The 27,023-nt window shown below is 41.5% G+C and overlaps 2 protein-coding genes across 2 annotated transcripts in view; both read right to left on the bottom strand.

Annotated features, from left to right (window-relative positions):
* The window catches only part of glrx (glutaredoxin (thioltransferase)), a 7,367-nt gene extending 1,962 nt beyond the window's left edge, over positions 1–5,405 (bottom strand). Inside the window, exons 1-2 of the mRNA XM_080494910.1 lie at positions 5,141–5,405; positions 2,351–2,482 (exon numbers count right to left, since the gene is read on the bottom strand). Coding sequence (XP_080351036.1) covers positions 2,369–2,482; positions 5,141–5,347 — 321 coding nt within the window. The 5' untranslated portion in view covers positions 5,348–5,405 and the 3' untranslated portion in view covers positions 2,351–2,368. The remainder of the gene's footprint in view (positions 1–2,350; positions 2,483–5,140) is intronic.
* A 2,400-nt stretch (positions 5,406–7,805) lies between these two features.
* ell2 (elongation factor for RNA polymerase II 2) lies at positions 7,806–24,640 on the bottom strand. Its single transcript, XM_080495165.1, has 13 exons — positions 24,579–24,640; positions 24,140–24,456; positions 21,276–21,323; positions 20,317–20,441; positions 20,039–20,202; positions 16,832–17,091; positions 16,379–16,503; positions 15,959–16,028; positions 15,205–15,874; positions 13,580–13,652; positions 12,636–12,807; positions 11,632–11,676; positions 7,806–10,333 (listed from the first exon to the last, which is right to left on the bottom strand). The coding sequence occupies exons 2-13, from the start codon at positions 24,311–24,313 to the stop codon at positions 10,217–10,219; spliced, it is 2,043 nt and encodes a 680-aa protein (XP_080351291.1). The 5' UTR covers positions 24,314–24,456; positions 24,579–24,640; the 3' UTR covers positions 7,806–10,216.
* Between the last annotated feature and the right edge of the window lie 2,383 nt (positions 24,641–27,023).

Raw genomic sequence — 27,023 nt, forward strand, 5'->3', positions numbered from 1 at the left:
GTCACATTGTTTATGTCATGATGTCCGAGACTGCAAAAATGACTACAAATCATAATTTGGCATGTGTATGAATTACATTTTAGTCTGAACTGTAAAGCTTAACAGAATCTAACCTCTCAGTAGCTCAAACATTCTAGCAAAGCGATCGTCAACCCCCTCAAAAAAGGCAACTGATAACACAGTCGAGACCACCGGCATACCCATTCATCTGTAATATATCGAGACCGTTTAGAATATGAGCAGGACCAACTTAATTAAAATTCTTTTATTAGATTCTTTCACATTTATAATGCAACGTCTGTGAGAATCTTAGAGCCCGGATAGTTTCGCAGGATGGACTTCATTCAGGTCGCAGTTGGGGTCAAACGAGGCCACGTCACAGTGAAATACAAGATATCATGACTTACAATGAAAGCCTCAATAAAAAAAAATAACTTCAAGCCTGTACCAAGATCCCGTGCTCTGTAACTGAATCCAGAGGAGGAATCACAAAAAGCTTTTTTTGTGTGGGTTGACATGGAGTCATGCAGAAGGTTTTTGTGGGTTTGCAATAAGGCGGGGGGCTTTCAGACAGAGTGTGTGTGCGTGAATGTGTGTGTGCGCGTGTGTGTGTCTGAGTGGACACACAATTATTTCTATCCGATCAGTTTTTTTTTTTTTTTGGAGAAGTTGTTTTCAATCATAATAAGATTATGATTTATTGGTGCTGCAATTATTTTTGTAACCTATGATGTATGTGAACATGTATTTTTGTTTTGTTTTTTGTTTTTATTTACATTGAGAAATCAGAAAACAGGGTTGCACTACTTTACAGTCTAATGTTTCACTGCTATTTACTCAAAAGAAATGATCAGTTATAAACAACAAACAGTAACTGATCAGCCTAATTTGTACAATCAAAAAATAAATAAATAAATAAATAAATAAAAACAAACAAACCCAGAGTGAATTCTCAACGAGTTTTTGATTCCAAGAATCGTAATGTAGCGGTCAACAAATGGTGTAACCATATTTTTATCCAAAGATCTATGTATTTACTGTAGAAGTGGCAGATTCTTGACCGTGTACATGAGATATCTGGCACTGTGTGAAATCAGTTGGCGTAGCTTCTGCGGCACAACACTCAAACCTTTGTGTCTGATTTAAAAAAATAAAAATAAAAAATAAATAAATTACGAATCCCAACCAAACTGATGAAGGCAGTGAAGAGCAGATGAAACTGTAGACTGTAAACAGAGGCGTGTCCCAGTGCTGCATCCACACCCAGGCCGTGGAGACACTCGCACCAGGCTCAGCGCTGTACAGACTGTAGATACCATGCCGTCTGACTTTAAATAAAGACATGTTTTAGAATGAACGTCGACTCAGTCAGTGTCTGAACTGCTTCACATTTCCTCCTCTTTGACTCTTTCCACTCCACAAACTCACAGGTAATTAATTGCACCTACATGTAAGCTTTTACGCTCATTTTCAGGCTTCTTTTTTTGCGTGCTGGAGCGTCATTAAAGCATTTTTTTCATGATTCAGAATTTCAGTTTTTCATGTGATGTATACATTGTGCCACCTCAGTCTGGAACCGGTTCTTTGAGGCCCTTGTCCTTGATCACCTGTTATCCAGAAAGCTTCCTTGTCCAAGAGCTAAAACAGATTCAACTTCAGGTAATTTGACATCAGCCTCGTGGCAGTCCCAGCTGCTGCACCGCAACCAAAGTACAGTAAGATAATGTGAAGAAACCTGACAATCATGTTTCTACAACATGTGGGTTATGTCATTGACACTCAGACTGTGTTCAAAGGTGCAATGAGATTGAATGTGTGGAAGCGTTACATGTGATATATCTATGAGGCTTGTGTTTAGTACTGCAGAGAAGGGGAACAGTAAAACCACTACAATACTTTACAGCAAAACTGTATAAGGGCTAAAAATGCTTCTTTCTGGACACTTGGTTTGAATAAATCATTTGTCAACTTGGAAAACGGCAGCGGGAGACGACATCACAGCCATTTCAAAAGCAGCAGAAGAAAAGAGTGTGAAATTTTTAACACGTCACATAGAAACAACGGCTGAACATCTTCTCAGCGATCATTACCGCCACCGATCAAAGAGACTGACCACAACATGCAGCTACATCACAGATGGGTTTTTATTTTTTCTTCCCCCAGTGGAAAGGGGTGACATGAGGAGTCACGCTTTCTCTCCCAGGAGAAGGGGAGGAGGGGGAACACATATCATGCTCTATAATATACAGCATATAGAGTCTATATGCTCTGCAGTGAATACAGATACACACAGAGGTAGGGTGTGTGTGTGTGTGTGTGTGTAAGAGAGAGTCTGCTCTCTGTTGTTTACCTGAAGCTCTCCAGCCAATCACTGCAGCGCTCCAATGGACTGCAGCATGCGCTCCAGCTTGCCACTCTTATGCAGGGCCTCCACATCGCTGCCACCTCCAACACACTCCTCACCGATGAACACCCGTGGGACCTGCAAGTCAGAAACAAGAGAAGGAGGGAGGGAGGATGCAACTAGTGCATTAACAGTGATTTTTTATTTCTTTAAATACTCTCAGGCAGAGAGAAAGGTAAAAAAAAAAACTTTGTCCTTTCACTTTGATGGCTGTGTTCACTAAAGCCTCCAAAACCGGATGAGTCATCCTTTGCCAGCACAGTCTGGCTATGTACAAAAGCACTTCCTGTGATATGTGAGGAATGTTTGGCCTTCACATCAGCCAGAGCCTCCAGAAATATTCACTGTTTGAGGGCATGTGGCTGATGGAAAAAAAAAAGCCTCACATCAGACAGTGGTCATGGGTTTTCTTTGGGCTTCAAATCATTCACATAAAGCTTTGAGGAGAGTTTGGGCTCATGTTCCTGCTGCAGTACGAATACGTAACTACGAGGATGCAAGCCAGAGTGTGTAGCCCGTCTCTTGAGGAGGGGCTGCTGCTTGCTCTTGGTCAGAGTGGAGATGATTCACAGTACCGGTATTTAGAATCCCACATTTGAATATGTCCAGCGCCACATTTCATGGTGGGTGAAACTAGTGAAGCGGCAGGATGCCCTTAGGTGGTGCTAGAAATCACAGGGTAGGCCAGAGGCTGCCCGCATTAGGTCTGGGTTTGCACATGTCAAAGAAAGCCACTTTGAGAGTTCCTGCTTTTGCATGAGTTTGACCTTTATTTTTCCAGGCAGTTGCTTGAGATCAAATGATCTTTTGCAAGCGAGACCTGACTATAATGGCAGCATTAAAAGCAAAAGGATGATCAAAGTACACAAATAGAAAATAAGTTGTTGATACACAAACAGAAAGACAGTGCATGTGTGCAGCAGCTTTTGGTTTCTCTGTAATGTTTGTGTAAATCAGATAAGACTCCAAAAAAAAAAATGCTTTTGCGCTTTGAGCTTTTCAAAGATCAGTCCTATTCATCATGTTGGTAAAGAGTAGAAAAGTCAATCTCATAATCCAGAGCCACATACATTCCAATTTGACCTCAAGCGGATAAGACAAACAAAACAATACCCTTTATATTGCATTATGCGATCACTAACGATGGCCCCTGGTGCAAAACTGTGAAATATCTAAAAATACTTTCCCCTTATTTGCAGCATTTTGCAGCCTTCAGCATGTATTTACAAATCCACCCTCCAGCTGTGATTTTGATGCTAATGATCCGTGCAGCTCACACTGCTCACAGTACTGTACCGACTCAGGTCTCAGCATCTTGTTCTGCCTCTTACTAGAACAGTGCAATCCTCAGTAAATCAATTACAAACACCACTTTTTATTTATAGAAATCACAGTAAGTGCCTTCTTCTTTTAAATTCTGGAAATGTAATCACTGGATTAGACCCTCTGGTGTGCCGGTTTCTAAACACCTCAAGGGACGAAACTGTCTTTCTGTGTTAAAGTTACTCTACCAGAACAAATCTTTAAATTATACTTCCCATAAAATGTTATCACAGAGAATAAACCAACACATGAAAACGAGACCATTATCACTCATCTCCACTAATTTCCAACCCGCAGTTTCCCAAAGTGATCATCATAGTTGATATGTTTACAAACAAACTGGAATTTGCAGGGATCAAACTTTAGGGATGTTTTGCAAATTGACCTCTTCTTCAGAAACCTGCTGCATGGGTTTCTGGGATATCAGAGATGGCTTTGCAGCAGCTCAAGTGAAAATATCAACATTTGACCAATTCAGCCCAAAGGAAAAAACAAAACAAACAATGTTTGGGTCTTTAATGTTTTATTTGTCCCGTGTGGATTCTAGCCATTTATGACTCTGCACTTGTCTGAAGATGGGAAAACCAGTTTGGTAACCTGATCCTGAGCTGGACAATCAGGTATTCTGGTCAACGAATGAATGTGACATTGCAAAATATGACAAAGCAACTCTTTGTATCGCACCATTATGTCTCAGTGTTTAAAGATGTTCCCTCTGGGATTAACTAAGCATTTCTATTCTATTTCATTAATTAATGAAATGTACTAATTATTTGGATGTCATTATTTTGAGCAGGTAGCTCTGTGCATAATCTATCTTCCACACCACTTTCTTCCTGAGTTGCAGTGGCTGGAGTCCATCACATCCTGTCTATAATCATTACCGAACAATTAGGAGTTAGATTTAAAAACTGACAATTTTTATAGCTCCCCAAAATGATGACTTAAAAACCTGACCATACTCAAGAGACAAACAGCTTGTATTGATTAATACACAGTAGGTATTTTATAGTAAATACCTCTCGTAATATAGACTTGGCATTTGGTTTTTCCACAACGATTTAACAACTGATAAATGTGTTTCCAGATAATGACTAAGCCTTTCATCATAAATTTGTATATTTTTCTAATATCCCACACTAATGACTGAGTAAAAATAACAATAATCCTCATGATCGTTAATAGTCATCGAGCCACATTACACAATGGAAAACACTACAGGCATCTTTTCCACTGATTTTATAACTAAATTATAAAGGAGCAAAGTCAAAGTATTTAGTGTTTGCTAATAAAAAAATAAAAAAAGGATAAAGAGTCTGTAATGCCAGCGCTTTAGAAACAAGTGCATGTGAAGGAAGTGATTTGAATCCGGTGTGTGGTGCAGTGCGTCCCGGGTGGAGCGCCGGTGTTTACCGTGCGGGCTCCGGTCAGCTCCAGGAAGTAGTCCTGCATGCTGCCCATGTCGCTGCGGCCGCTGATGTCCACAAACTCCAGATGTCCCGGCTTCAGCTTGTACTTGGACAACACCTCTCTGGCCATGGTGCAGTAGGAGCACGTGGGCTTGATGAACAGCACCACTTTGTCGCCTTTGATCTTCGTCTGCACGAACTGCTGTGCCATTGTTGATCCACTGCTTCCGGTCAGGCAGACAGACGTTTGAACGAGGATGAAGAAGAAGAAGAAAAGAAGGAACACGAGCGCCCGCTGACGTCAGGGTTCCGCCCACAGCCTGCGCGCGCATCCCTTCTTCTTCTTCCTCCGAGCTGATGCCAGTTCGCAGTGCGCGATACTCCAAGATTTGGTATCGATCCGATACGAAGTAAATACAGGGCCAGTAAGGCCGATACCGATGCTTTTTTAAAATTCAAGGCGAATGCATCATCAAACTGCTAAATCTGGGTGAATTATCATTACCTTTAAGTGTTTTTATGATTTTTCCCCCCCCATTGGTTTATTGATTAGCTACACCGAGAACAGTATTTTGAAAAAGTTAATAGTTAAACATAAAATAGTTATCATGATAAAATATTTATTTCAGGTAGAGCGTTCAGGATGGAGCAACATGCAAACAGGCGTTACCTTCAGGTTATTATCCGAATTGTAATCAAGAAGCCTGGTTAATTACACGTGAATCTCAGACTCGCGTCTGCTCATATTAAAAGCTGCCTGTCAGGCGATTCGGATGTGGATTTGAGTGGACGGAGAAGGGAAGATGCCAGTGATTGCAGAATTGTGGCCGTTTATTCTTCTTTGGAACACACCCTCGACTAACACGGTCAACTCACAAACATCTGCAAATAGAACACTGGAACGCAGCGGGGCAGCAAAAACTGCACTTCCTAAAACCAACCCATGCTACGACTGCACTTCCCACAATGCACTCGTCATTTTAAGTGACATGCTCAGCATATAACCCAGGAGAGAACAGTAATTAAGTCAACTGTAATTAAGTACCAATCTTATTGCACTGGTATCATTCGAGATTGATACCAATGTAGGTTGCAACACACCTGAATGCAACAAGGGCCTCGTTACTGGGCCTTTTTACAAGCTTCACAATGACGTCAACATCCGATTGAGGTGTGTCGAAGCTGGGAGAGCTAAAACATACTGGACACTGGCCCTCGAGGCCCGGAATTGGGGAACCCTGTTCATAGAGAATTCGAACGTTCCTTATCATGGCCGCCACTTAAACACATCTGGGGTAAAGGAGAAATAGATAGGAAAGGAGATAGGAGGGAATATTCGGGAAGTCCACAGGGACTTGCTTCACCAGCCTGTATGTCTGCACATTCAAGTGGTAATAAAGATGGATGGAATCTGTTTTCAGCACCCTGTGACCCCGAGTGTGTTACTGTTATGGAGACAAATTAAAATGATAAAAATGATAAAATAAGCTTTGGTAGAAAGCCCTGTGGTCACAGCTGCATAAGAATGACCAGTTCATACTTTGTTTGGGTTCAACTACCAATAACCTTTAATTACATCAAAATATGTTTAAATGAGCTAGAAAGCTGATAAAAATTGAGAAAGAGTGTTGACTTGACTTCTAGGATTAGAAACCTTTACCGATGCAGTGAATCGTTCTATTAAATTATGGTAGAGAACGTGAACTCTGCAAAGCACGGAGGTCTTTGTCAGTTTTAATTCTCAGTTATCAACTCCAATTGAAATGGGACATTTTTGCTTGTTGGGTTATTTTAGCTGTCACTGGAGTTTCTGGGTTGTAGTCACCTAAACAACCACATCCCAAAATAAGCTTTTTTTAGAGTCACGAATACTTGAGCCACCCATTTAGTCGTGTACGCCAGCTCCCCAAAGCCAGAGGCGCAGACAGCATGGTGCCTGCAGGCGCATGATGTATGCAGCCGTCTGGTCAAACCTTTCCCTGTGTGATGCTGGGAAGGCCTCCGGGCATGTGACAAACTCCTGGGACCAGACGAGTCTTTGTGCAGGAAACTCTGGAAGTTACTGTTTGTCAATGTGCTCAATGTGTGAATGTTTTGGAATTTTACAAGCGACTGAATTACAAGTGGGTTGCTTGGTGAAGTGGCGGATAGTCGTCATGGGAATAACCAGATGGGAGTCCAATTGGGGATCTTCGTGTGCAGACTGAACTTGTTTGAGGTTAGCTGGCCATTCTAAGTTGACTCAGAGACACAGTGTGTAGTTGTCTCTTAGACTTCATCCTGTGATGGACAGCCAGTCACCCACCTCGAGTTCATTTACTTTAGTGGCAGTGCAGCAAGGCCAAACCAACAATGATTTCAATGGAAATCCAGTCAAAGTGTGTGTTTTAACATGTATGATACTCCGCAGCAGCAGCAGAACAAATAACTTTGAGACGACGGTTGATAAAATGTATTCATTCACAAGAGCTACTCAGGACACCAGGTCTTGTTGCCATTACCTTGATTCTGATCACCTGCTGCCTCAGCATTTCACATGATCGGGTGTAAGAAAAAAAAAAAATATATAGTTTTTATAAAGTGTGAAACCCAAAGCCATACTAAACTCTCAAAAGGAAACTGGATGTAAAACAATAAGAGGCAGACACATCACCCAAATAAAGCTACGTTTGTTTTTTATTGAAATGTCTCGTACATTTTCAGTTGGGCAGGATCAGAATACACTCAAACTTCACTTGATGTCTTGTGGTTTCTCCTATTCAAACACAGCTTGGGCCGGGGGGTGGGGGTTCCATACTTTCTCATTAAGACTCTTGATCAAAGCCCCCCCTTGCTTCCTCCCACCACACAGATTTAAGTCACATGACGCTAATCCACATTGTTCCGACCAAACTCGAATGTGACAAGGGAGAGAAATCTTTGGAAGGCTGAGAGGAGGACACAAAACCACACATGTAAATAGCTTTCAGTTTGTTAGAGTGGCCCGTTGTAACTCAAATGATAAATGTTAAAGGGAAAGGGGAGGGGGGATAAACTAAAACACTGACCCTGTAGCCCACAGCTCTGAGGACAAGTGTCCGCTCTCGTGACTCCTTAAAGATACAAGTGCTGATTTTCTGTCCAGAGTAAGTCCAGATACAACAAATAAAAGTTTTGAATGATGCTAAATGGATTTTGACCGTCGATCAACCACAGCCGGTCTACTGCAGAGACCGACTGCTTGACACAACGTCACAATCACAATAACTGCACAGTATTTACTTAAATCTCCATAGTTGGGGAAAAGCTTGTGCCTTTTTTTTTTTTTATATTATTATTTTTTTCTCATAAACACACTTTTTGATTTGACCCCTGAGAAGAGACTGATCACTATAAAAAGGTAAAGTTCAACCAACAGGATCAATCTCTTCTTCAAGACCCCAAAGCAGAAATTTTATTCGGTGGAAGCAGAACCAGAAAGGCATTTCATTTTTTTTTTTTTTCTTTTGGCAAACAGTCCAACACAAGCTTGTAAACAATATTTCCCTTGTTGAAATACAGAATTTTAGAGAAGCCATTCATCCATCCATGACACTAAATCTGTATGTGTTGGGGAGGGAAAAAAAGAAAGAAAAAAAATTTTTTTCACCCCTCTTAATAAAAGTCAAACTGAGAATCAAATAAATTCATCTTGATACAGACGAGTCCTCCGGTGGATGAAAAGTGCTTGCTTGATCTCAAAAACAGAAACACTGTTTGCCTCATGATAAAGAGGTGGCTGCGCTCCTTTTCGCAGTCCGGAGAGGAAGAAGTTCGGAAAAATAAGGGATCTTCTGCATTTCTTCGATTAGGATCAGGTATCGTTACTCCGGCCAGGTTGATCCTGAAAGTTCTGGCTGGTCAAACACTATAGCAGCTTTTTTTTTTTTTGTCGTTTGTTTTTCATATTTCTCACATCACACACTCAGACACGCCACGTGATGAACAATCATACAGTTTGTAACACTCCTTCCAGACGACACCCTTTTCTTTTCTACACACGTACACACATGCATACACACACACACACACCTGTTTCCAGGCAGTTGTAGTTCCTTTGTATAGCCTTTGTATAGTTTTATTTTGTTTGTTTTTTTCCGAATGTAAACACCTTAAGGCACCCATAACACACCGTGAACATGAATCACTGCCCCGGTGTGTGGAATACTGCCCCCTACTGATAGGGGATCATACTCCTTCAATTACCCCAACCTCACCACTCAAGTGTGGTCATTACAACTAAATATAGAAGCCATGCACACGTACTGTAGATTCTCCATCCAGCCTCGTTTCCTCCCATTTCAGCCTCAAACTCGGCTTTTTCTTCCAGCACAGGTCAGTGAGAAAAGGGAGGAACTCGGGCCGCCGGAGAGACTCGCCAGAATGGATCTTGTATAGATCGTGCGTGCAAGATGGCTTCACAAAGTCAAAACGCATAAGGCTAACGGTATTTTTTTTCTTCTTTTTTTGCATTGAGAAATTAAACAATATATCATCTGTTGACTATCATTTTGCGCTGAGTCTTAAAATAAATAGATCTCCCTCTTTCTTTTTTTTCTTCTTAAATAAATGTTAATATTTTCTCTGATGCTCCAAAAAAAATGCTTTTTTTTTTTTCCTTTATTCTGAAAGTCCTTCAAAAAAAAAGGCTACAAGACTTAAAGATAATCTGCAAACCCCTTCACACATGCAGACTGCCCCCTTCCACTTGTCCAGTGGTATCAAATTCCACAGGAGCTAATTAAGAGAAGAAAAAAAAAAATAAACACAGTGAGAAAGCAAATGATGGGTTAAAGTCTAAGTAAGATTTTTTTCTTTTTTTTTTTTTTAAAGGTTTCAGGCTACGACAGCGACAGAGCCTGTGGAATCAAACATCAGAAAAGAAGGAAGGAATGAAGAAGGATGATGGGGAAAGGGGAAGGAGGACGAGGAGGGAGGGTTTTGTTGTGGAGGCAGGAACAGAAGGGGTGTTAATAAATAAGAGCGAGTTTGACACCCCCCTCCCTGTGTGACAATCCGTTCTCAATACTGATCAGTTGTGGCCACCGGGCGCTGCTCTCTCTCAGCACCAGGCGCCGGCTCTGCGCTGGTCAAAGTCGGCGATGAGCCTCTTGATGTGGGCCAGCTTGTTGTGCAGGTATTCACAGCGCAGCTTCTCCTTGTGGTAGTTTGGACTGTGCTGTAATTAGGAACGAAGGAAACGACACACAAACAAACAGGCTTCAGATGTCAGAAAATGACTGAAGAAGCACCACGGAGGCGGAGAGCAGAATCAGAAGATGAACCTCTCGTTTTCAGATTCGACTCCTTCAACACAACCACGTGTTCTTCACAAAGTAAGCACACGGCAATACCTTGACCTTCCCTCAACATTCTGCATTAGTCTTTGCAGGAAAACTATAATTAATTACCCGCATTTACATTTGCTCCAGTTTATTTTCCTAAAGAACTTTAAAATACTTCTATTTGCTTTGGATGGAAGAATTGAAGAGACATTTCTTTTCTTGAAGTGGCAGACATTTAATCCTGACCAGGACGACTCGCACATCACGAGAAACCCCACTGCTGAAGAGAAACCAAGATAACTTAATGGGCACACTTGGTTTTCTACACCATCTCCAGCCCTCCGTCTCAATGACCAGACGACGTGCGGAAAACAAACGGCAAGAACCCTCAAACCTCACGTTGCTCTTTTCTCACAGTCCTTGGATGAAAATCTCTGTTCTTGCCGACTATGTACAAACCTTTATCCCCGTTTACCTTTCCTCACTAACTGCAGATTTGCAACGTGTTGATCTTTAGGGCGGTCCGTTTGTCCCATTATCCTCACTTAACTTCCCAGGCAACAGGCGAAAGGCACAGCGCGAGTGTTTCCATCTCCACACCACTTGTTTTCAAAGCCACTCGTCCAGATGTCCCGTTTCTCAGCCACAGGTACGACTCGGAGGAAGTGGCTGGTTGTGGTGCAATGAAATCCTGTTTAAACTTTGTTGCTGGACTTCCTCTAATGTTGCAGAATCCCTTCTTTTTAGTTTTATCTCATGGTATGTATTGAAGCCTTTCTCCCCACGACTGTTTTAATAGCCTCGCTCCGATTTGCACAAACTCCACAGCATCAATCAGTTCTTGAGAGGAACACGGGGTTCCTGAAAGTGACAGCAACTTCACTTTTGAGTGGAATTTCAGGAGGAACCTAAAACGCACTATAACTTTTACCAAAGCCAAATAACTAAACTAGTTGTGACTAGTGTAATTTATACTTTATTAGCTGGTAGATCCTGGTGCTTCAAATGAGTTTACAAATCTTTTGCACACGGCACTTTGTGCTTATTTAGGTTGTAAAACTCAGACATAATGTTGGAAATGCACCTTTGCACTGTTTTCACTGCCGATTTGAGGTTTAAGGCTTTTTCACAGGCCACAGAAGCTCTTAACATGAATCTCATATGAAGGAGTCAGCAAAACAAAAGTACTCACCTCTTTCATCTTTTTGTACTCCTTCAAGACTTCTTCTTGCACCTTCTGCAAAAAAAAAAAAAAGTCACAATATATCCTTTAAAAATGTTACAAGCCACATATGGTGTGTTGGTGCACAACAATAATGCATCGCCTACATTTAACTGCACAAAAATCCAGGTGCAAAAATTATATTCATATATTTGTCACTATTCTGACATCTGTGTTGCAGATCTCTGAGGACAGATGTGGAACTTTGACAACACAATTAATTATTGTTGATTGTAAACAAGCGTTCCCTTCTGTGTGGGACTACGTTCAATGGCAGCCCATGAACAATGAGGCAGCTGTGAATTAGAATAAACTGCATCATTCATTACGCTGAAACAAACATTAGAGGTAAAACAGCAGAAAGATGAAACTATAGAAAAGTTGCTTTTTCTCAAAACAGTGAAACCAACATCATTTACATTTAATGATCATTAATTGAAACAATATTTCCTCCCACTGATCCTGAGAATTAAGTCTTAAGGCTTATTTTCAGTTAGAAGCGACTTTCATGACTAAATAGATCATTTTGTACCAGAACCTTTAAAACAGGGTCAATAACGTTCACTCAAGATAAAACACTTTGTAAAGCTTAATTTGTAAGAAAACAGCGAAGGCACAACATTAACAGACGATGTAAGTAGGAGCTTTGTAAGTAATCACATATCAGGATTTGACAAAGTCGTTTTAATACAACAAAAACAGATTTTAGTAGAATCTTTTTTTTTTTTTTTACTTTCCAATGTTAAGAAAAGATTAGTTGGTTATTTGAATAAACCCTTTGGAATTATATTAATGTTAGTCCTGTTTGTGACTTCCTGTTAAGAACGGAGGCGATACCTCGGTGTTTGACCAAATTCTTTGACCAAGATAATAAATTACCAGCACTATAGAAAATAAGAAAAAAAAAAGAGAGAGAGAAAGACAGAAAAAAGACTGCATACTATCATTGCATCAATATTAGATTTCAATATGACCTGGTGCTCTTTGGTGCCGGGAGGCAGCTTCCGACACTGGGTGTCCAGCTGGGAGAAGCGGCGGGTGATCCTCTCTATATGGGCGTGCAGCAGGCGGTACTCATCGTACTCGGCATTGAAGTCATTCTTGTAGGTCTGCCGCTGGTCAGTGGACACCAGCGGTGTGTATTTACTGGAAGTGCAGGAGAGAACAAGTCAATCAAATTGGACTAATATTTTACCATTAAGTGTTTGGATCCAACACAATAGGGTTTTGTTTTTTCTCTCTCTCTCTCTCCAAGAAATGGGTCAGAAAAGTGAGGTCGTCTTGTGTTCTGAGGTCGAAGGAAAACAAGAGACATGGGCTCTTCTTCATCTCGTCTGTTAAATGTCAATAAACAATCGGACAGTTTGTATACCACAAAGAAGTAAGAGTTTTCCCGATAATCGGGTAACCTGCGGATAAAACGAAGCAATGCAGAGCAAAGAAGATCAAATTAATCAGCGACACGAGGAGTTATGATCATGTTGACTTCTAACCGGCCAAGTTGCTGAGTCACTGAGTGCAACGTAAGAAGATTGAGAAGTCAAAGGAGGTTGCACCGAGGTCCTCAAAAATGTTTACGGAAAAGGATGGAAGGTGGAATGATTGACCAAGAAATAACCAGAACGGTTATTAATCTGAAAGTCTCCACAGCGCTCAACATCCCTGATGCAGATTTTAAAGCCAGCCTGGGCTGGTGGAGAAGATTCTATTCTTGTGCAGCAGCGAAGAGTCCTTGAAGGAACGGGTGAAATTGATCCGTATTTACTTCCACATTTCACACGTACTAGTTTTCTCACTCTCTCCATTTCTATATCCTTCAAAATATGTGTTTTCACTAGATTTGAGAAAAGCTGAGAGCTGAAACGTGAAGGCCACAGTGTGTGAAAATGAACCTTAAAGGCACATGAAGGTAACTTACCCTACATAGTCAGGGATGTCAATATTGGATGAGAATTCAGTGGACTGGACTGGCTTTTCTTCGACTGCAGAGTCTGAGGGGTGAGATCAAAGCATGTGAACGACAGCAGCGCATTAATAATCCAAAACTTTTCAGGTATAAGACGACGGCCTGCTCAGTGATCAGGTACAGTTCAATTAGCTTTCAAAGCAATTAACGACTGGCAAGTCTACAAAACATGTACAAATGAACTCCAAATGAAGATTCTTACAAAGGGTAAATAATGAGCTTAGATGTCCGGGTGAATTCTGTGTAATAAAGATAAAACTGTGTTCCAATGAATTGTAAACACAAAACAAGCCAACATGTGACTCCATTGTGGTTAAAATGGTTCCTTCCTCAAATATTTGGTTCATACTGACAGTAAGTACAAGTTTGACTATAAACAAAAAAGAAAAGCATTTCAAATCCATATTTGAATTCATTTGAGATTTTGAGTTGACATTTAACATCCAGTCTTTCCCCCTTATAAAACCACTAAACAATACTGTTTAAAGACATCAATACATGCCGAGTTTGGCCAAAAGGGGGCAGAAGACTTTAAAGAACTTGACAATGTTGCTTGCCACTGTGTGTTTTTAGACCATTTGCTTTTGGTAGAAATGAGGTCAGATTTGTCCTGATTTGAGCTTCGCATCCTATGGTTTTCACCCTGGGAGGGGGTCAATGTGGGACAGACTGCTGAATACGGTCACATAAAGCTTTGTTTATAACTTTGGCGTTTCTCTTCCTGTTCACGCAAACAAACGCACACACCAAAGAGACACACACAATCGAACCACGCAGCACGGAAATATCCCACATATCATACAGCACTCAACTCCATTAGAGAAGCGACAGGTTTTGCACAGCGAACCGTCCTCGTTATGTTGGTTTAAGGAAATGGTCGTAACGAGCTCATAAACGCCTGTGTCTAATTTGCTATGTATGTAGCGTCCGCTCACATCAACCACAGACACGAGAAACAAGAGACAAACAACACTGACTTGTGTGAAGTAAACTCAGCCATGATCTGCTTTTTCATGCTCAAAATGAAGAAAAGCATGTATTCAATGAACTCTTGTTAAAGACCTACGTCCCGATGGAACGTGACCAACAGCCGGCATGCTCGGGGAAAGGACCATGATACATAAATCACTGTTGAACTGATGTGCCCTTGTACTTTCCCCCATTAGAACAGGTCAGCATGTCTGCCTCTACAAAGCAGTTTGTTTATTTCTGTGTCTGTAGAAATTGACTCTTAACCATTTCCCCCCCCGCATTTTTTTTTTTTTTTAAGCCGGTGTGTCTCTGCCACTTCCTGTGTAAATATCCAGTTGTTTGTGCAACATTACTGCTATCTAATGGCTTGACGTGGTTTACAGGATGTTTACTCTTAAGAGCTGTATACCACGTTTGGACGTGTGTTGCTGCACAACTGAAGCCTTGCTGCGTCTTTTCTTTTTTTTTTTTTTTATTCAACACTTTCAACAATATTTCTGGAAGTGGCCGTACCTATTTTATATCATAAAAGCAGAAAAAGCTTATCGACTAATGAAGAGTTGAAACACATGGGTCAACAATGAAGACAATCAAATCACCAATACCTTGATCTTTGTGAGAAAATACATTGAGGTCTTCTTTTACTTCCTCAGCGCTGCGTTTCTTTTTGGCTCGACGGCTCGCCTCAGGCTGCTCCGCTACACTGGGAAGACTATCATTGGACTTCTCTTTTCGTTTCCCTTTCTCCCTCTCGCGATCTTTCTCTTTGTGCTTCTTGGATTTCTTTCTAGACTTTTTGTTGGTGGTGCCAGACACGGGTTGGCTGGTGACGACGGTGGAGGTAACTGTGAGTGAAGTGCGGGGGGGAGGAGGGCTGGGAGGCGCGTCTGGCCTGGGCTCAGGTTGTTGATAGTGATCCTGCAGGGTCTTATTGGAGGAAAAGGGGCTGGGTGGAGGGTCTCTGCAGGAGGAACTCTGGTCCATGGGGAGGTCCTGGGTGCCGCAGCCCTCCGGGGTACTGGGGGAGTTAGAGTGGGAGGCTGGGCTGGGCTGCTGGTGAGAGGGTGCGGGGGGATGGGAGGAGATGGGAAGAGGGGCTGGAGGGCCCGAGGTGACATTGGAGGGCAGGGACGAGCGTTTTCGGTTGGGGCTGCCCTCATCCTCGCGGCGGTCGGAGGAAGATGAAGATGTGGCCGGCCCTCGATTGCTGAGGTGGGAGATGCGGGCTTTCTTGGGAGCCAGGGGATCGATGAAGTCGAAGTCTGGCTGGCGCTTCTGCAAGAACACATCCGAAATTCAGAAACGGCATTGCACTGCTTGAATAGATGTGCAGCTATTTCCATGCATTTTTTGTACTACCTGGGGGGACGTGGGGACACCATCTTTGGGAGGACTGCTTGAGATTGTCTCAGTAGGAAGACCTAATTTGCTACAGTGGAGAAAATAGTGATGTTAGACAAGAAGCATGCGTGAATCATAGTCTTTTAAGTAACTCTTTGCTGGAGTATTCATATCAAATGCCACAAAAAAAACAAAACATGTGTTGCAGTAAGTATGCGCTTAAGCTCAGAGAGTAATTTAAAAAGCCTGATTAGAAGCATGTGTTGGCTGGCTGGTTGAGGCACGTGCCATAAGGCCACAATAGCCACGGTTTGTTTCTAGCTTGAGTGGCCTTGACTATCTCAGTATTTCTGTTCTTTTTTCATGCTGATACTAAATAAAGCACGACTCCAGAAAGCAAGAAAATTAAAGCACAACACTTTTTTTTTTTATCTGTACCGAGTCAGGATCCGGTCAACCTGGGTCTTGTCATCCTCAGAGTAGCCTGGCCAGTCTCGCTGGACCTCACGGTATATAAAGTCCTTCAGTGAGTATGTGTTGTCTTTGGGATTGAGGTTCGCCACCTGTTTTGCACAGACACATTTAACCAGAATTTTAAAGTCAAAGTAGGGCAACATGAAAACGATACAACACATACAGAAACTTTGCACTTCCTGCACTGATAAAACACCTGTCCATGTAAATTTAAGAAGGACTCGGTGATTCGGTTCTTGTGAATGAGAGACTCAATTCACATAAACCACGCTGGGGAAAAAGAGTAAAGCTTATTCATGGATTTAAACAAATATCTAAATGTACATTACAGAGGACAAGGCAATTATTTTCACAATAGCAATCATCTCAACGTTTGTTTGAACGAATGGCTTTAAAAAAAACAAACACACAGCGTACCTGTTGCAGGGTGCTCCCCAGTGAGTTACGATCCTTCTGGTTGATGCCGTCCCGTTGCAAGCGAGCGAGCACTTCCAGCTTCTTGTAGGATCTCAGCGCCAGAAGATGGATGATGCGGTCCCGGAACGACCGCTGGGACACGGGGTTGTTGGTAAGGCACTTACGAATAGTGTTGGCTGGGTTAATAGGCGTGGACCGTTTGCGCTCTGGGACCACTTCTGGAGTCGATAGTGCAGGCTTACGAATATGCACTTGTTTTCCTACAAAGGGATGGTGAAGGAAAAGGTTTCAGGTCAAGACATTGTTACGCATGTGAATTATGACTACTTTCAATTATCTCATTAAAGTATTATTTATAATCACACAATTAGAAGAACACCCTGTACTGCTTTATATCTTCAACTCTCCAATTCCAGTCAGGATGAGTTGAAACTATAGTGTGAGCAGAAACTGTGTTTTTTTTTGTCTTTTTAACATCAGGAGAGAAAACACGTACCACACTCTCATAAAAATGCAACAAACATAAAAGCAGTGATATTAACTTTTGTCTGCTATCGAATACACTTATTTATAAGAGGAGAGTAAACAAGTTTGTCAAACGTGAGAGAATTCAGTGGCGTTTCAGCGGTATAACATTAATGGAAAATGGACACGAGACATTCCTGTAAAATAATTTGATGTCTGAAGACGGTAAACTTGGAAAAGATATCAACTTTCACCATCACCATATTCAAAAAAGGCTCTATACCGAATTCTTTTTAAAAATCAAAGCAAAAATATAAAGAAGAAACCAACCAGGCATGTTCAATCAATCTTAAATTTAAGAACCAAGTCGGAATTTCACACAGCCAGAATGTTCCTTATTTATAGCAAGCAGGTCTCAACAGAACATCGTGAAGCTGACAAAAGGACACCGGTAACCTAAACAAGTCACTTTACGATCACATAAGGCCGTTTCAACATGAGAGAATGCTCCGAAAAATGCCGAACCATGTGCTTGACCAGGGCACCCGTCTTTTCCAAGGCACCTCTTCATGGTTATTATGAAATTCTAAAGCTCTTTAAAAGATTAAGGTTAGAGAAAGGGAACCCCCCCCCCCCACTCTTCCTTTAAAAAATATTTATAAACAGGCTAGAAGCAGAGTGAGCGCTCACACCGTTGACTAGTTCTTGCAGGCATCAAGCTTCTGCAATCAAGTTCCCTCATACAACCACAATTCTGTACATGTCAGGAGTACAGTCATTTATAGAATTAAATGCCTCTGCTTTCTGAATGACATTCATTACAATGTTCATTTAAAAATACCAGTTACAGACTATACTTGCAAACAAGCATCAAAAAGGCCTCTTTCAAAGCAGTAAATATGGTTCTCACTCCAAACCAGCTGCTGACGCCTCCTGACCCACTCCCAGTTCTCAACAGCTTCTCTCGTTTCGTGGTTTCAATCCGAGCCGGTGTATGCAAATATTACTGAGGCACAGGCTTGAAGAGGTTTTCAATTCATAAACTAACTTTCATTTATAGTCATTAACATTTCAAAGTTCAAAAAAAAAAAGAAAAAAGGATTTGAACTGCCAGTGGCATCGTAGAGATATCTTCGCATGCAAAGACGTGAACGATACTAAATAACTTGTTCAAAGTTTAAAACATCCAAACTGCATCACACTCACATTTCACAGTGTCCTCCATGAACAACTAAGCTGGGTGATTCATGACAGAAGCATACCGGATAATTAAAAAAACACTGCTTGTCATTTGTTCAATTGACGTCCAAGATAAATGACAACGCCGTCTTCCTGCTGCAACGACAGCATTCAAACAGAACTGGTTTTACCGCCGAGCTTTGGCATAATAAACCTGCATTCACCGCACTGTCTTTCAAGCCTTCTGTGGTCACACCATGTTTCAGTTCAGCAAAGTTTGTAACCTGGTTCTTCGCACTGACATTTCCAGGTGTGTGTTGCCCGACAGCCGACCAGCAGCCACTGCATAGTTTTGGCTAAATAAAAGTTTATTGATTGCAATAATGTGACAAATACCAGCAGGAAAAGGAAATAAGCTCTGCTGTGGATTACGATGCAGTGGCATATAAAATCTATGACAACAGTAATAATCAAAAAGAAACAATCACTGTTCCAACTTGGTCGCCGTGTAGCACCCAACCCAAATAAGGATGGCCAAGTCTAAACTTTGACAATAATGTTTTTTCCTTTATTCATAAAAGCTTCCTTTAAAAAAGGTGCCGTTTAAGTTTAGAAGGATGACAGAAATGCAAAGAAAACAATTAAAAACTCATCTCGATCTTTTTCTTTTAACTTCCATAGAATGAAAATTACTTCCAAATTTGGTTTTAAAAAGAAAGTTACTGACAGGAGCTAAGCCCTAACTGACTGATGCTAATCTCTCTTTACAAGCTGGGTTTCCTCAATTATATATATATATATATATATATATATTTTTAAAAAATCCTTTTTGCCATTTTATCTTGACCTGACACTAAAAAGAGCAGGATAACATTGTCATTAAGCCTCAGCAATGTGTCAGCTTGCCATTCCCGTCCCGAGCTGTGCCTGCCGTTTGTGATAAGTGTGTCTGTGCTGTGGGTCCGTGTTTGTTTTGTAACTGGAACATTACAACAGCAGTTTATTTTGTTGCAAATCCCTTGCCCTACCTGTGCTAAGTTGGATAAGACAATGAATGAGGCCAGGGAGAGACAGGGAAGTGATAAACTAGATTATGTAAGATTACAGGTTTGCTTTGTTCAGGTTATGTGAAACCCCAAGAGTTTAAATAGACATTAAACTGGTCTAAAAATGCCAATATTGATCATGTGGGAGAGACGCATCAACATCTGGACTTTTAGTGGAAAACCCCCACCAAAAAACTACTACTATTATACTTCAAATCTGGATATTTTGGCCAGTTGCAATAACAGATAAACTGCTTCATCTGCCACTTTTTGCCGCATCAGTCTGACTCCTAATCTGGAAAAACTGAGATGGCAAAATGGCTTAGTCAGTCCCAATAATGGCTTTGAATAGAGCTCGACTGTCAGCTTTCACCTATTCAGCCTCTCAAAAGGGGCAGAGTTTGAAAAGAGAGGAGAGGTGTTGATAGGATGTAAAGCCCCCGGTGGTGTGCAGGGATCTAACCTTCCGCCTGACCGCAGCAGCTGCAGATAAGCGGGGCTGTAGCGAAGGCCTTACCTCTGTACTGGCCGCCAGGTTTGATGACTTTGGTCCCACGTTCGCGTGTGTCCTCGACGGCCTGGGTCATACGTTCCCGGGTCACCTGGTAGGAGTCGTTCGTGGCACACACTGTGACTTTGTCCTGTACTGTGGCCAACAATGCCAGGTGTGAGGCCCCTGAGCTGGAAGACAAAGAGGGAGTGAGAGAGAGAAATGTGAGGGAGGGAGGGATTACCTTCCAGCAAAGTGTGGTAAGACAGCAACCGTTGATTCAGCTGACCAGTGATTATCATTACCTGGACACATACTGATGGATGCACTCAAAGCTTCCCTGAGGGTTGTCTTTGCCCACATTAGACAGGTAGAAATCAAAATTGTGAAAAGGATCTGAGTTGGAGTCAGTCTTGGGAATTTTAATGTACTGCAAATCAAAACAAACAAAGATTATGTTAAACAAACCATACGCAGCAAAGAGCACAAATAAACCTGGAAATACAATTTCAAATGTCTGGTTTTCCAATTCAGCAGCAGTTAGTGTGAAGAACATTTTCAATGGACACCATTCCTTTGTTCTTTGTGGAACACAGGATACAGATTTCTACATTTAATCCATGAAAGAGAATATCCTAAATATCATTCAGCTGGTGTTTGAAAGCTTTCACGGAGTACACAACTTTACACAATCGTTGTCTTGTTTGTCAATGGAAAGCGTTGTATGAGCTTAACAGTTTTTACTTCTCCTGAATTAATTTTGCCTTCAAAAATCATGAAGCTGAAAATCATTGGTAAAGATTATGTTTCTGAAATAACATTTAACTAACCAACACAACGCTTCTTATAATGTCTCAAAAGGTGAGGGAACATTGTACGTCGGTCTTCCATATGATAGACGACAGGCGATTTCCACAGACAGATGTCATGTGTCAGATTAGGGTTATAGGGGCAAAGTCTCCCCTAGTTAACACGGTGCAAAAACTAAGGAACACCTTATACAGGCCACCAGGTTAATTTCTGTACCATGCTGAGCTGGAGCCCATCCCAGTGGAGTATGGGTGAAGCCAAGGTACACCTTGTCCAGAACGCCAGTCCATCACATAGCATACAGTAAGAGACACGTTTACATCTTTGGACTAGGAGGAAACTACTGGAGTGGCCAGAGAACATGCAAAGGCCACACAGAAAGGACGTTTTTCCCTCTCGTGAACTCTGGGACTTCACCAGATATAAATTTCAATCTATAACTTAAAACACTTACCCCTTGGAGTCCTTTGAATTGTATTGTTGGCCGCAGAGAAGATACATTCTAAAGACAAAAAGGGAAACAACACATTTTTAGATCAACTAACTTACTGTAGGCAACTTTCAACAGTAACAGACAAAATGATCCAGCTCCAAAATCATACAAACATTTTGCTTTGGAGCCTTGAAAGCACACTGCACTATCTGACTGACGTTTGTGGAAGAACAACAACTGATTCTAGACACCGCAAAAGCCTTCAGGCCCTCAAACACAGGCATGCCTCACAAGTAACACAGACAAACACCAACAGCAGACATACTTGCCTTATTCTGTTAAAAGTTGCTCTAAAACTTGGTGGTAAAACTACAGCGGACAGCTGAAAGAGATCTTATTTGTACTCGTATGTCTGTGTGACGGGACAATAAGACTGTAGCATGTATTCCCAAACACAGACAAGAAAACCGAGGAGCTTGAACAACTAATTTCAAACGCATACCTCTGTAAATCTGTTTAAAATGCTGGGTTATTATACGATTTTACATTTATGGGCAGCAACTTATTTCATACTTAAATGAATTACTGATTTCTGCATTGCAATTGACCGGCTGGATTGCTTGGTCCAATATAAAACTGGTAAATGAATTTGCATGCAGAGGAAAAATGTCTGAGTTTTAAACCCATAAATGATCAAGTTAAAACAATAAACCATTTAGTTTTACATTGATTAGCAGATAGCAATAACACCAGTTAAGATGGTCAGCTGACGCTCAGTTCAGTATCACAACTCCGGCCTCATGATGAACGTAAATCAGCAATACCTGCTTTTTAAGTGGGAGGCAAAACAAAGTTGACCTTTAGCTGTGCACCAGTGGCGGAGGAAGGCTGAAACACAGCAGATAGTTTGACTATTTCTGAAGCGTCTTTGTTTTAGACAAGTTTACATTGGTGGCTACTTGAGATGGCGCTGTCAGCCACAAATATGCAGTGGCTGGTCCGAAGCAGTATGGAGGAGGCTGGGATATGAAGGAACAGGATTCTCAGCTTCTTTGCAGAGCTAAAGCACACAGTAGAACCAGTTGGCTGGACTTTCAAAATGTTGCATCGACTGGTTTGAGAGGAATGCGCATTTTACGAGCAAAAGTTTCCCTGCATTGGTCACCAGATCAGTCCTGTTAACTAGTGCATCAGCAATAAATACTTTTATCGGAGCAAAAGAAATACAATATGGTTGATGAAGCCAAGGCTTACACAGACACAGCTTGGATCACATTTCACATTGCTACAGAAGGCCAGCTCCTATAGTTTGATAACTGGCTCAACTACGACACACTTTACTGAGAGAGGGGGAGAGAAACAAAAAGCGGGCAGTTTTGGCTGCTCAGTCAGCAAGAGATGGCAGGCTGCCGTTCAGTACAGTGAACTGACTAACATTACCACATCCAATAAGGTTGTACCATGGGCTGTCACAAAAGAATTCCTTTAACTTAGTGATAATGCCATCTGCCAGTTGTCAGAAACTCAAATAGTCTTTTTTTTTTTTTGCTTTATTTCCATATTTCTAACATGGTTCATTCAGACAATCTCATGCCAAAGTATCACAAGCAGGGCAGGTTTGTATGTAGTGCGTGTGCCATAAAAAGCCATCGCAGAGACCTCTGAACGCTACAGCCCCATGCTAAGCCATAGTGCATCAGCCCAGAGAGGAGACCTAGGCCCAGGCCGGGTGTTATGCAATGGGAGTTGTTGTTGGCAGCGTTAAGGTCAGGTAGGCTGGCTCGAGGCCTCTGCAACTCAAGACTCCAGAGGTTCGTCCAGATTAGTCCACCTATGTTCACGGCTACCGGATTACTTCATTTGTACAGTTCAAGATTAACAAGTTATATTTGATCTGTGCAGGTATGCGGCGCCGTGTTGCAAACACAGTTACAAAAGCTGCTCTAATGCTGACAGCGTCACACTGTGGATGAAATACAATACAATTGTTCAAGTGGCACAAAAAGCACATGAACATGATGAGCACATCAAGTGACACTGGAAATATAGATTTTCTACTGTCAGATTACTTTCACTTGTAACTTCTGGCTCACCCTTTAATGCTGGTAATTACCAACATGTTAAATTTATATATACAATATTTAGTGGCGATATGAGGCCCTTCCTCATATGCTCACATTTTTTTTTTTTTTTTTTTGCTTGAATGTGTGGACTGTAACACTTCCTAATTAGGTGCAATTGCGGTGAGAGGGTGAGTCTGTCTGTGAGAGGTCTGCCAGGTTGTTATGAGAGGTTTTCCCTGCTGGTTAAAACTTGTACCCATATGGTAACCTGATCGGCGTTGAACTCCGCCGACCAGTACTCAAAGTTACATTAGACGTGATTAACATGGACGTTTCCACCCAGCTGCTGCCGACTTCAATACAACCCCAACGAGCTTAAAATCAAAGACGAGTTAAGCTCCACCGTGGGGACACAAGTTCGGTTTTAGTCGACGTGATCGTACAACTTTCCTAATTTGGTAGTTAATGGTCGTTTAGCAGGGGGAAAAAAGAGAGGACTTGTTTAGCCAGCACAGCACGGAGGGTTCACCCAGCTATCGTGTAGCATAACGACCAACTTCATCAAACCGCTTTTAAACCTTAAATTAAACATGTCACTCCACGAAACCTGGACAGAAATAAGCTCAATACGCCCGTACAGCTTCACATATCGATTGAATATCCGGGAGGAATCGATGAACGGGTTAAAATCAAGCAGAAAGTGTCTCTGTCAACATCTTTGCTAACTCGGCGGAGTTAGCTTTGCGTGGCAGTCCCGGCAGAGAGCCGCCGTTGTCAGCCCCGGCGGATTTTCGCCGCAAATGAACACCCGTTTTCACTCACCTTACACTTCTGGTGGCTCTCTATCGCTCTCACCGCCGTTTCGGTCAATTTGACGTGTAATACGGTGACTCTGTCGGCGCTCTGCTGGCCACAATTTAATCCGTAGCTCCCATCCTCGGAGAGAGCCGCCATCTTTACCAGCCCTCCACCATCGTCCCTCTGAGTCTGGAGCATTTAGCAGCACGGGCTCGCTCGGCTCCCGCAGCTCGCGCTGGTCCGGGGAGGGATTACACTCACACTGCTGGACTGCTCTTCACTTGCAAGCTTGTCGTTTATTCACCTTCTACTACTGTACTTAGTCCTCTTGCTTTGTTCCCCTTTAAAAAAATAAAAAAATAAATTATGAATGCGTGTAAAATTGAACACACAATAAATGCTTTATTTATCACTTTATACATGTATATATTTATTTAAAAGAAAGTTCTTGTCATTAGTTTACCTATTTTTTTTCTTCCTCCTGTAAGCTCACAGCTTCTTTCTCAAGCACATATATGTAGTTACCTCCTGGCAGAAGTGTGTCTGCCTGCTGTGTATTGCTGACATGCCAAAACTAATTCTAGCCCACTGAGAGTGTGTTCAAGGTGGCTGCAGCAGACTACCCTGGAGTGTAAACACACACACACACACACACACACACACACACACACACACACACACACACACACACACACACACACACACACACACAAAGTTTCAATAATTGTAAATTATTTCCCATATGTTATAAAAAACATTAGTGGATTAATACAGGTTTACAAACACACACACACACACACACACACGCACACACACACACACACACACACACACACACACACACACACACACACACACACACACACACACACACACACACACACACACACACACACACACACACACACACACACACACACACACACACATCTGCTGGCAATCTTCAGTGAATAAAGAGTCTTGGTATCAAGAAAGAAACTGTTTTCATGGGTGGTCTCCTCATAAAGAGATTCACTGGCCAGGGATTTATGTTAACAGCACTCTTTATTGATACTCATTTTCTATTGTATTTATCATTCATGTATGTTTAAAAAAAAATAAATCTTAATTTAGGAACAATTCCTGTGTGTTTTGTTGTTATGTTAGATAATATACTTTAAAATCCTTTGCAAAAAGTTCCTGATTCTTGAATGAATCAATCATTTTCACACATACTAACTTAATCCACTCTTATGAGCCTTCTTTCATTAAAACAAAATGATATTGCATATTGTGACATCACAGCAACACAATGGACACAAGTCCCCCCCCCTGCGAACTGAACTATCTACCAGCGTCAGCCCCCTTGACCTGGTGATTAGTGGCGTAGCCCTGGGCAGGGTGGAGTAAAGGCCTGTGTGAATCCAGCAGATTACCATAGCTCTCCACTCCACCCATCCCCCTGCCCTGAAAACTCACACACACACAAAAACACAGATTCATACTTACACACACACGCATATGCATGTGCAGGCAAGCACGTAGCAGCATTTTTGACATTCAGTCACTAACTCGTTGGGGCTTTCTCAAAATGTTCTGATAACGTAACCCACTCATTTATGAAGAATCTGAAGCAACATTCAAAACTTTTTTTATTTTTTTTATTGCAGTAGCTTAATTTATTTGCCTAACAATAGAGAGATCCGGCCCATGCTTTGTTGACAGAATCTCTGTACTGAATTACATTTCCTCATCTGTGACTTTTTTAGTTTAAATAGCGAAGATTTTAAATGTTTTCTTCCAGAAATACTGCAATTTGTAAGTCAGATCACCTGCTGCAATTAAATGCGGTCCTCAGGAACAGCTCGCATGCTCACTGATTTCAACTTTTGTGTTTACAGAGACCCTGAAGGCGTCACCTGATGGAAGTGACAGAAAACGTAAGTCACACACCCAGTCTTTGTTGTCAGGCTAAACTATAAACACAACTTGCATTGCTCTCTTACCATCAACCCAGTGACACTTCACCTCCAAAGCTATGCTCTCATTCCTCAAACATGACTTTTTTTGTTTTTGAGTATATCTTTCATTGTTGCTCGATGCAATTCCACCGAACAGAAGTTGTAAATTTGGGGGTACATATTGAAATAATTAGTCTGTTGTGTACAAGACAACGGAATATTTAGTGAGGATAAAAATAAACATTATCAACTGTTTAATTGATAGTATGTAAATTGAAATGTCTTTCTTCTTTTTCAGATGTGTATCTTTCCCTCTTGTGTGACCTTTTCTTATACTGCTGATGAAAGGGACTCCAAGAAGTGGAGAAAACACCCTCTGAATTCATTTCAGGGCCATGTCCTTGCCATTCACATTTAAAGTGTGTCTGCGTTGTCATGTGATGAAGAAGGAGCTGCAGTGAATGGGTCTCATGGCTTTGTGGGTTTTCCAGCTGGAATTTATCAATACAAAGTGTTAATGAAAGTTTGAAGCAGTAACATTTTTAAATGCATCAAGTGCCAGTCCAAAAGTATATTATGATGTCATATTGTTTTGTTAGTCAACTACTATTGGTTTATTCATCGATTCATTTTCTTCGGAGGAAAAATGTGAAAATTAAAGTGTACTTCTTCAATGACTAAATTGACCTCCTGTCGTATTTTGTTTGAAGGGAGGAAATATAACTCTTTAAAGCAAGACTGACCTCTGAACACTGTAGAGTCGATATTGTGAAATGACTCATTCATGGTGGAGTCCAGTATAACTAAATTTCTCTTTAACAATGAGTCAGACATTGCTTCACAAAACACTTGCTGGGAAATTGTAGCACATTAAAAAAAGACATTTGCATGATAATGAACATATCACCTTACAATGCATAGAATATATATGAAAGCATGATGCAGCATCATCCAGAAGTCCCAACCAT

This window comes from Blennius ocellaris, assembly GCF_963422515.1.
Source record: "Blennius ocellaris genome assembly, chromosome: 4".
In the NCBI taxonomy this organism is placed as follows: Eukaryota; Metazoa; Chordata; class Actinopteri; order Blenniiformes; family Blenniidae; genus Blennius; species Blennius ocellaris.

Excerpts from the sequence above, each read along its gene's own strand:
- ell2 (XM_080495165.1), bottom strand. The coding sequence starts at position 24,313 with ATGCTCCAGACTCAGAGGGACGATGGTGGAGGGCTGGTAAAGATGGCG. Across the intron at positions 21,324-24,139 it reads AGAGCCACCAGAAGTGTAAG|AATGTATCTTCTCTGCGGCC; the intron begins GTGAGTGAAAAC and ends TTTTGTCTTTAG. Across the intron at positions 10,334-11,631 it reads AGTACAAAAAGATGAAAGAG|CACAGTCCAAACTACCACAA; the intron begins GTGAGTACTTTT and ends TCCTAATTACAG.